At 37.3% G+C, this 11,989-nt stretch overlaps 1 protein-coding gene across 1 annotated transcript; it reads left to right on the plus strand.

Annotated features, from left to right (window-relative positions):
* Positions 1 to 1,792: 1,792 nt before the first annotated feature.
* LOC126979160 (phospholipase A1 VesT1.02-like) lies at positions 1,793 to 6,816 on the plus strand. Its single transcript, XM_050828401.1, has 2 exons — positions 1,793 to 2,002; positions 5,305 to 6,816. The coding sequence occupies exons 1-2, from the start codon at positions 1,897 to 1,899 to the stop codon at positions 6,207 to 6,209; spliced, it is 1,011 nt and encodes a 336-aa protein (XP_050684358.1). The 5' UTR covers positions 1,793 to 1,896; the 3' UTR covers positions 6,210 to 6,816.
* Positions 6,817 to 11,989: the final 5,173 nt, after the last annotated feature.

An 11,989-nucleotide genomic window follows, 5' to 3' on the forward strand; every position in this document is an offset into this window, starting at 1 on the left:
TTTCATAGTACTTTCTTTGATTGATGCGAGTTACACTTTTAAATAATAATATCCGGACGACCGAGCCTTGCTCCGATTTTTAAGAATGTACAAAACTTGAACAAAAAAAAACTAATAGGACTTCTGGATTCGAACCGGGGTCTTCTGCTTTCCGGATCACCCAATGTCCCATCTGAGCTATAATAGTCTTGTAAATAGTGGCGAAATTTACCTTTGTATTCTAATGTTATTGTAGCTGTTTCTCATTCAAACATGGATAAAACCACTTTTTTTAAATTGAAACCTAGCTAGATCGATTTATCACCCCCGAAATCCCCTGCATACTAAATTTTATGAAAATCGTTGGAGCCGTTTCCGAGATTCAGATTATATATATATATATATATATATATACAAGAATTGCTCGTTTAAAGATATAAGGTAAGGGCAGAAACGCGTGTATTTGTAACTGTGTTTCAGGGGGGCTATCCCTGAAAACGTGCACTGATAAGGTCACGAAACGTCGGCTTAAATGAGATAATAATTAAATGTAACTTCAACACAAAAACCTAATGTAAAAACACATTCAATTACACGCGTTTTAATCCTTTAAAAACAAAATCATTTCATGTAGCAGCGATTCAGCCCACATAAAATAAATATTTTATTAAGTAAGTGAAATAAAAATACATTGATAAACAAACGTACCAGATAATTCAGATTTGTTGCTGTGTTTTTAGGCTAATCCTTGCCCACGCATTTGGCCTAAATTTAAATTGACTCGAAATATGCAGAGTGCCGCTACAATAGAGACATTAAATAAACACACGGGTAGAACTACAACAAGTGGGAGGCTCCTTTGCACAGGATGCCGTCTAGATTATGGGTACCACAACGGCGCCTATTTCTGCCGTGAAGCATTAATATGTAAACATTACCGTGTTTCGGTCTGAAGGGCGCCGTAGCTAGTGAAATTACTGGGCAAATTACCATCAGCTGAACTTCCTGCTCGTCTCGTCCCTTATTTTTATAAAAAAAATACTTAACAGTTATCATAAAAAAAAATCAAAAAATAGAATACATAATTCACATCTAATCAATTTTCCATAATATTCCATATATTACATAGCACGTTAGGGTGATTAAAATTTTGCTTCTTAAATATAACATTTGTTTGTTAAAAATCAATTATTTACTTTAAATTATAGATAATTAAGGCATAAAAGGCATTTTTTTTCTCAATATTGATTCCTTTAGAATTCTCTTTGATATCATTTCTAATATACTTATTTATTTATTATACTTATTATACTTCTACCGCTTAGGAAACAAATGGCGCTCTGAGTGAGAGGAAGCGGCGCAAGAAACCTCTCCCAGCATTTTTTTGCGCTCTTTTCAATCAAAATATACAATATTGTACTGTCATTGCTAAAGCTATAAAATAATCATAATCTAATCTTAATCTAGTCCCAGGCTGTCGGATCATTTAGATATTCAGCTACTGTCGTAAATCCTACAACTCCACGTAGTAGGATTTATGACACAGCCATATTTTAATAGAACATTTAAATTTATTTATAGATAATGCCTGAACAGTGGCTGGGACTTTATAATAAAAATAATATACATTTAACCTCAAAGCTATTATGTATCTTATGAAGCCTACTAGAGTAAGATTAAATTTAGATAGCTCTACCAGTGTATTAATTTAATTTCTCCATTATGGTACGACTCTGTATAATTCGCGATAGCAAATCGTTCCCGCCAGCCAGTATGTTTACTTCCGATCGACATATAAGTATGATAACTCGTCATAATCAGGAAAACGTCCATTCCAATTAGGATACTCATGCCAATGATGTATGAGCAACAGTTGCCATATTGTCTATTTATCAGTTGAACGTATGCTGTTTAACTATGAGAGTAGTAATTGTGATTTGTGCAGTCGTTTTGAGTGCGGGCGCAAATTGGCAAACTGAGTACGGACCGTTTAAGAATCTATTGTATTCGAACTGGATCAAGTGTAAGTAAATGTCAATTTAACAAATAACACCCATTTATTGTGTAGTTTTAAGGATATGTGCAATTGAGCTGTGCGATTTTTGGCCATGAAAATTCTAGGACATGATAATATAATAGAATATAAATATATTTATTTCCCATAAAGAGTGAGAGCCATCATCCCTAGCTGACATATTATGGCACTTAAGACACACGGCCATGTAGTATTAACAATGACAGTAAAGTTAAATTTTGAAAGGATAGATTACTAATAAAGCAATGTTAAATTGTCAAATGGCCGGATCTCAAACAAATATGATATAATTGATTTTTTTTTTTTATGGAATAGGAGGACAAACGAGCGTACGGGTCACTTGGTGTTAAGTGATCACCGCCACCCACACTCTCCTGCAACACCAGAGGAATCACAAGAGCGTTGCCGGCCTTTAAGGAAGGTGTACGCGAAGCCTTTTCTTGAAGGTACCCATGTCGTATCGTCCCGGAAACACCGCACAAGGAAGCTCATTCCACAGCTTCGTGGTACGAGGAAGAAAGCTCCTTGAAAACCGCACTGTGGAGGACCGCCACACATCCAGATGGTGGGGATGATATCGTAACTTGTGGCGTGTCGTGCGAAGGTGAAATTCGGCGGCAGGAATCAGGTTGAACAGCTCTTCGGAACACTCCCCGTGATAAATGCGGTAGAAGACACACAATGAAGCGACGTCTCTACGCAACGCCAAGTGATGGTCTCTGCGTTGCACGCGGTCAAATGGATCGAGCTGATACTGGGGTGCGCCAGACGAGAGATGACAGCAATACTCTATGTGAGGCCGGACCTGCGCTTTGTAGAGCGCTAGAATGTGGGCCGGCTTGAAGTATTGCCGTGCTCTATTTATGACGCCCAGTTTCTTTGGCTTTGCCCTCCAGATGGCCACGGAATTGGCAATTGCTCGAGATTTCAAGACCCAGTATTCCGATACTAGGCGAGGCTTTAAGGGAAGTGTTCTCGAAGAGCGGTTATACGGCAAATGGGGTTTTTTTAGTGGTAAACGCGCAAACTTGAGTCTTCTGGGGGTTAAATTGTACAAGGTTCAACTTACCCCATTCCGCGATCTTCTCGAGAGAGGACTCGATAGAAGACACAAGTTTCTCCCGGCACTGGTCGACGTTTTCCCGAGAGAGACCTGCATGGCCCGTGTATACGGCATCACCAGTGCTGTCGTCTGCATAGCAATGCATGTTGGCGGTGTCCAACATATCATTGATATGCAGAAGAAACAGCGTGGGAGATAGCACACAGCCTTGGGGCACTCCAGCGTTCACGGGCTTGGGATTCGAGCAATAACCGTCGATAACGACCTGTATGCTGCGCCCAGTGAGGAAGCTGGAGGTCCACTTGCATAAGCTCTCGGGAAGCCCAAATGATGGAAGTTTTGCGAGGAGCGCCTTGTACCATACACGATCAAAGGCCTTCGCTATGTCCAGACCAACTGCCAGGCCTTCCCCCTTGCTTTCAATAGCCACCGCCCATCTATGTGTTAGGTATACCAGAAGATCGCCAGTCGACCGACCATGGCGAAAGCCGTACAGCCGGTCGTTGATCAACTGGTGACCCTCAAGGTATACCAAGAGCTGGCGGTTAATTATGCTCTCCATGATTTTGGAGAGTAGGGAGGTAATAGCAATAGGCCTGTAGTTTGCCGGATCCGAACTGTCTCCTTTTTTTGGGATCGGATGGACAAGGGCTGACTTCCATGAATCAGGGACTACGCCTATTGAATAAGAGTGCCGGAATAAACGCGTTACCACCGGCGTCAACTCAGGGGCACACGTTCTAAGCACGATTGGAGAAATGCCATCCGGCCCGCTCGACTTCCTGATGTCCAACGAAAACAGAGCTCGCCTAACAGTTTTCTGTCGGAACTGTACTTCAGGCATGGAGCTCTGACACCGCGAGATGGTCGGCGGTGTTTTTCCGTTGTCGTCAAGAGTCGAGTTGCGGCATGAACGGCTGGTTGAAGTTACCAAGAGCAGCTTTCGACAACGACCAGAACTTGCGTGTGCCGGTCCGGTAACTGGAAAGCTGCTCGACAATTTTGACGACGTGCTTTGATTTCGCACGGGAAATTTACCGCTTAAAAAATCTGGAGGCACGGTTATATTTCCTCTTCAGAACTTTGCAGTTCGGATCCTTTGAGCCCAGCGCCGCAACCCAAGTTCGATACGCCTGTTTTTTGCAGTCAGATGCTGCTTTAACTGACGCATCGAACCAGGGCTGTGATCTGCCACCGATCGGTACTACAGAGCTTGGTATAAAAATATCCATGCCCTGCAGTATCACATCGGCTACTGCAACGGCGCAGGCACTAGGATCATCCGAAGGGAAGCAAACCCTGCCCCAAGGGTAGGATGCAAAAAAGGAACGCATCCTATCCCAATCTGCTGACTTGTAGTGCCAAACGCGGCGAGTCGCTGGTGGTCTGCGACGTTGGCGTCGGATAGGCACTACACTCCTGACCAGGCAATGGTCGGACGTTCCGAGAGGGGCGTCGACAGAGACCTGGTAACCATCGGAATGTGATTACGTTGCAATTGCACACGAATTACTTTTAGAAATGTTAAGTAATAAACTTTATACTGGTATGTTATAAGGGGCAACCATAAATTACGTGACATGATTTTTCGTTCTCCCTCTACCGATAGATCTATGATAGTGAGATTTTGCTTGTTAAAATTTACTTGATCAAATTGGATTTATCAAGAGAAATCCATTGACTTACAAACAATCTTTTTAATTATATAAATACAATATTATATTTCATGCAAAAAATTTTGAATCACAATATTATGTATTTACGCACCTCAAAGTCAAATAAACTTTATTGAGTTAGGCTTATACTCGTACTAAGTGCTTTAGAATCTTTATTATTACAAAATATTTAGGCAATTTGAATTTTTATGTTCGGAAAAAGTAGAGCTCGTGATAAGAACATAAGAAGCCTAACGGCCACTCTTTTCAATCAAATACAGTATTTTAAAATGGCTGTAATATACATAACAAATTAGTTTGTAAGATGCTGTATTCAATATATGAGTCGTGTTTAAATAATATCAATTATTTGGAAAGCAATGAAGAATAAACTGTTTAAATATAAATTATCGTATTTTTGGTGCATCAACCTTTATAGCTTGAATTCATTTTTTGTGTAAGGATGCTTCGTGAACGAACGTTCATCGTGGTCGTGATTACTGTCATAATTAGTACTCCATTCTATTCCTAATACTACCCAAAGTTGTCATTAATTATATTTTCCTTTATAGGTGACCACAACAAGAATCAAAACGTGAACACCAGCGATACAGAAGTATATTTTTATGACTTCCAAAACAATTTCAACATTAGTTACAAAATTGACAACGCAGTCAGCGCGATTTCTTCATCATATAATTTAGACGTATCCAAACAGATAAAACTTTTCGTGCCCGGATATAAGTCTCACATTAGCAGAAATGCACCAGAAGTCATTCGCCAGGCATTTAAAGATGTCCCTAATATTTATCTTATAATTCTAGACCATTCCATTTATACGTCATCAAAAGGTGGCAGCAGGAAGAGTTATGAGCGTTCGGTTATGTACTCAAATTATCTGGGTAAGGCTATTGGAAGACTGCTAGCTGATCTCAGATTGTTTGGATTTCCATCCAATCAAATTCATGGTATAGGATTCAGCTTGGGAAGCCAAATGCTCGGATATGCTGGTAATACTTATTTTGATATAACATTAGAAAAACTATGGAGGATCACAGCAATTGATCCAGCAGGACCTTGCTTCTCAAATAGCCTTATTGAAGAGCAAATACGATCTGGAGCTGCAGACTACGTGGAGGTATACCATTGTAATGCTGGTGGATTGGGTACTACCAGTGTTTTGGCTGACGTAGACTTTTTTTTAAACGATGGAAAGGTCCAACCGAATTGCCATGTTGGATTTATCCCCGGTTTTGGCGAATCTGACGCGGCTAGATGCAGCCATAAAGCGTGTATTAGATATTGGGCTTACACTGTAACTCATCCCGGTACATATTTGGCGTGGGCCTGCGATTCGTACAAGGACTTCAGTGATGGTGTCTGTGCCGCGAATCAAGTCACTATTGCTGGTTATTCGAATCCCGGTAATGCGTCGGGTGTGTTTTATGCGTCGACAGAGACTTACGGTGTGATTTAAGTATTAACATCTACAACTATTTGTATTAGTAAAATTAATTTAGAAATAAATCTAATAAAGATTTCTATTTAAGTTCTGTCTGGTAATAAGTAACGGGACTTATATTTTTTTACTGTTTAAGTGTTTCTTAAATTGTATGTTATGTAAGTATTGGTATTTTTACATGGAAGAGAAGGACAAACGAGTGTACGGCTCGCCTTTTTTTTAAATGATCACCGCCACTCACATTTTCTTTCATCACTAGAGGTTTTAGAAGGTGTCCGCGCTCTTTTAATGTCGTATCACCCTGGAAATACTGCACAAGGAAGCTCATTTCACAGTTTGGTTGTGCGTGTAAGAAAGTTCTTTGAAAACAGTAATGTCGAGGGAAGCCACATATCCAGATGGTGGAGATCGTAATTAGTGGCGTACTTTGGGAAGGAACTCGAAGGCAGGCCAAACATCTCATCGGAACACTCTCCGTGATAGATGCGGTAGAAGACATACAAATGGTACATACAGATTTTATTATGAGAAAAATGGCGAGACGAGAAATCCGTTCGCCTGATTGTAAATGAGATTTATTTTTTAGTATGTGTATTGTAATAAAGATGTCGTTGTCTGAAAAGAGGTTTTAATAACTCTAGTTGTCGACTTTTCAACACCCGTGGGCTTGGGACGAGGGATAGCGGTAAATCATTTTAAAATTTTGTTACATAAAGAAACACTGTTTAATATTATTCTTGATTAATAGTTACTATTACATTTGGCTTGGCACCGACTTCAAAGCTACATTAGGTACTACATACAAGTACATACATAAAAAAAACCGACAGACTTGAGAACCTCCTCCTTTTTGAAGTCGGGTAAAAAAATTCTACATCTTAAGAATAGAGAAGAATAAACTTTATTTGAAATTGAAACTCGTGCGAAGTTCAATCAAGTCAAGTCCGATCTCATTCCCTGTGAAAGGGGATCATTGAAATATTTCCACCTAGAACACGCTATTTATTCATTCAATTTGAGTCCGGAACGTCCACTAATGAGGTCGATCCTTGCTCTAGGAATGTGGTATTAAGACGCCTCTACTATTACTTCTCGTTATAAATCCATTTCGAATCCCTAGAATCTTGTTAGAGCTATCTGATTTCGCACTAGGATCGTAATATAATATACAGGGTGTAACCGTTAAGTTAGAAATCAAACGAGAAGTATCCAAAATTTTTATATTTAACCCTCCCATACATTTATCATGACATTTGTACAAAGGTTTTAGTTTCCTTAATTTAAAAGGTTATTGTTTTTAACCTAATAAAGTAACTATCCTTTAATAAAATAATATTTATTTCGTTGTAAGTACAGAATTTTGTATTCAAAGCAGGTGTTCGAAGTGACGTCCTTCTATCTTTCCACTAATGTCATACTAAATGTATGGGAGTGTTAAATATCAAAATAACGGATACTTCTCGTTTGGTTTTTAAAACGTTATTCATATCACATAACTGATTAAATAGCGTACTTTTGATATCAGTTTAAAGTTTTTTGATATCTGTAATCGTTACGCTATAATTGTTACACCTTTTGACTAGATACATTCAAATATTTCTGATGTTTCTATCTTGACACAGTTATTGTTCGTACGAGCAAGGCCGATTATGTGTGACCAAGTTTGATTTGTTCATAAGAAGCCTTGCAAGCAAGAAGAATCGCAAGCGGACTAACTGTATACGACTTGTAAATCAATAGATTCATTTTCTTTTTCTATTTTCCTGTATTTCCGTTACAGATTTTCTTTACTCTCTCATGCTTTGTATATCTATAAGCTAGTATATAGTAAGTCTATGTTAATAATAATCCAGTAAATTGCAGAGAAAACCAGTAAAGAGATATATACAAGGAAAGATAGATATATCTCTGAGTAATACATTATGTGGTCATGATGCCCTTAATGAAGTAATTGCAGAAAAATATAGGGGAAATCGAACGGCTTCGCGTCAGGCTTAATTAATACACCGGTGCATAAAAATTAATGATTCTGTTAGAAGTAAAGTTAAAACTCTTGAAACTTTTAAGAAATTTGATGCGGCCTTTGATATTAAATCGATGTTATATTATCGAGGATATTTACTATGTTATGCCTGCTCAGGCATAACTAGAATGTAGTTTTACTTTTTTACAGTTAAGTAGTAACTTCAAAAAAGCGCGTACACCTTCCTTAAAGGCTGGCAACGCTCCTGTGATTCCTCTGGTGTTGCAAGAGATTGTGGGTGGCGGTGATTACTTAACAACAGGTGACCCGTACGCTCGTTTGTCCTCCTATTCCATAAAAAAAAGTAGAGTTAATAGGTCTTTTGTTGGGCAATGTATAATATATGATACTACAACATGATCCCAGATAATTTACAAAACGAATGCGTTACCAAATTCAAAAGATTTGCTAAAATATGTTTCTGTAGCAAATTATAATATAAATGACTTTATTAATAATGATACCAGAGATTGGGAATGGAGCGACCGCCCTCAGGCGACAAAATGACATACAATGAGTGCCCGTCAAATTAGTTGCGCCAGTTCTTCTCAGTTCTGAGGCATACTATTTGGAATCGGTGTCAAGTTGGTGGAAGTTTTTGAGTATCAATAAGTGACATTATATTATCGTATTTTGAATAAAAATATTACAATTTGAAAAAACCAGCTTGAAAGCCTTTTTAGGCTTGAAGGCGGGTGCAAGTGGGATAACAACCATCAATGCAGCATCTGATATTAACCAGATTAATTAATAAATACCTCCTGTGATATATGCGGTACAAGATCAAGTAAGCCCTAGGTCGTGTTTCTCTTAGATAGAGCAGAGACAATCTGGACAATCTTGAGCTTCATGTTTTACTTCACTCCATGTCTTTACTTTAGTCTTCGTTTATGCAACGTTTGTTATCAATAAATATTTATTCTATTCTATTTAATTACCGCGTCTCCATTCTCTCTCTCTCAGTGTGCTGAGGGCGGTCACATTTATGTTAACATTGGGGATTACAATCTAGGGCTTACCTTGGTATATGGTAATGAGTTTCTTGCCACTTCTTCTTATTTAAGCTGAACCTTCTGCGAAGTGGCTGCAAATTTAATAAAAAGAAAAGAAAGACATTCATAAGTGTCATTTCCTTGACCTACATGATTGAAGTGATTTTGATTTGATTTATACCATCATACTCTCTTCGGAGTGGTTGGCCAATGAGATTCCATTTTCAGCATATGATTTGTTGTTGGGTTCTGCGTCTCATTGTAATGTTTCCACAGTTAGAGACTTTCACGGTCCAGTAAATACTCAGAATAAGGACTTAGAATGTGCTTAATGTAACTCAAGCTTCTAAAAACATTACAGTATTGAGTGAAGAACTAAATGTTTAAAGTTTAATTGATTTTATTAAAAAATGCTGGGATTTCAAAGCAAGCTATAAAATACTTCCAAGTTCAAAGTAAAGAAGATGTGAACTATTTATTACTTCATACGAAACCCAATTCAGAATTAATAAAAGACCTAACCGATTAACAATTTTTATTAGTTACATTACATCACAAATCATCAATTACATAGATAGTGTGAAGCAATTCAATAGTATATAAGCGAGCGATGTTTCAAGCATAAAATATTATTCCCATACTCGTCATACCTAACCATGTTTGACCACAAATGAGTTCTAATCGAGAGCCCGTAGTTATGTGACAGTACTGACCTCAAACCACAAACGGCGGGGCAGCCATGAGTTCGTTATATAGTTTTGATACTGATATTACATTAAATTAAATCGCTTCGACTTGATTGAAATAATTTAAATTACTTCGTACGAAGTGATTGGAAACTGTTTCATACATTTCGATATTGGATGAGCTGTGGTTTCTTGTGAATGAACAACAAACGTATGATACAAGATTATAATTTTCACATAGCAAATGTTTATCTTAATCCTTAAATATTTAGAGTGAGTGTGAATCGATGCATCTACTACACTTAATGACATTTGTGTTTTTTTTTATTCTTTTTACATTTATTTTTTTACTCGTGTCCGGCATTGAGTAGATGACACATTACAAATACAATTATTTTAATTAAAATAATTTGTAAAACGATGAAGCTGTAAATGTTGATTCAAAAGAGTGCCACTGAGTTGTTTTGCAGTTGTAAAAATGTCAAATATAAAACTTTTGACACTTATAAGAGTATCTTTTTTGACCTGAATGAATAGATTTGAGAGTGAGTCATTTTGATTTGATTTGATTTATGCATACTAATTAATTACCTATCTAATTCCTCGTCAAGATAATAGGGTAAGAAGCATGCTAAGCATGAAAATAAAGCAGAGAGTCAATCTGAAACATTTCAAACAAAAATAAAAGAAGTAAAGTATTTCGATCATAAACCAGTCAATTTCGAGTAGAACTCTTCTTACAATAATATATAAACACCGTGTACTTTTTAAATAATTTTGTGAAAGAAACGTATGAGTTAAGGCATGCTGTCTCATAATCTGCAATAGCTAGTGAACTGGAATTTTGTATCAGTAATGCGGATATAATGTAATTAAAACCTAGATGGCATATTTCAAAATTTGGAATTTGGACATATCAGTTACCGATTGTCTGATGCGGGTTGTCTTAGTAGGAAAAGTTGTAACGTTTTACGTTTTTGTAACATCAAGCTATTTCAATTTACAATGAAATAATAATATACCCTGCCTGGTATTCTCTTACCGTGACAGCTGGGTCACGTGATTGGCCTAATAATACGTCATCAGTTGCGATGCCCGTGCTCACACTATTTTGAAACAACCTTACAGATGTGAGCGACACGACAATAGCTTTGACAGTAGCGATGAAATGGCGAGCTGTCAGTATAACATATAACGTGACGTTGTCTTAGGCCATCGTGGGATGAGAATACCCAGCGGAGTATGTTATTATATCATGCAAAATACGAACATCTAAGTAAGTTTCACTCAAAAAATTACGCTCACTCTAGAGTTGAGTGGGTTTAAGTATACGGGCCTTTCACGAGGGCCCGTAGCGAATGATGCTTTTGCTACGTGGTTAATCTGACACTGTTGCAAATTATAAAATATCTATAATACTTATGCTTGCACGTGAGAAGCTAACGCCCGAACACTGAAACGTTTCTCAAGTTCTTAAGACCTACTCAACTATTTGAGAGATTCTTAAAATACAATTTTGTAATTTCAAAGGTGAAATTTTAAGATTCCCCTAATTTAAGTGTTTCTCGAATTAAGTGGACTTTTAATAAAAATGGCATACTGAAACGACACAATTTATGATAGCCCTCAAATGAACTAAGTACTTAAGTTAGTTGACCAGCCTTCAAATTTAAGGTTCTGACCTATCATAAATTAATTTATGTAGTTCAAATATGTCTTTTTCTTCTCTTTTCTCACTTTGCGACGAGGAATATACTATTTCTTGTAGGAATAGAGTAAAGTTTAACTCTTTTAAAGAGAACGACGACAGCCTTTCGCCTTATGATAGAAAATGTATTCTATTTAGAAACGCTATTTGGCCAAAATGTGAAAAAAAATTATACTGATATTAATACAAGCATATAACGTGATATTAATTTTATTCATTAAGAGAAAAATTTAAAGAAATAAACATTGTGACTGTTGCTTCTCAATACATTTTTGATAATGTTTTGTATGTTCATAAGCACATTGAGGAATTTTCTAGAAACTGTGACATTCATAATGTTAATACGAGGAACAAACATAAACTTGTTATGCCTACTACTCGGTTGG

Source organism: Leptidea sinapis, chromosome Z (assembly GCF_905404315.1).
Source record: "Leptidea sinapis chromosome Z, ilLepSina1.1, whole genome shotgun sequence".
NCBI classification, from domain to species: Eukaryota; Metazoa; Arthropoda; class Insecta; order Lepidoptera; family Pieridae; genus Leptidea; species Leptidea sinapis.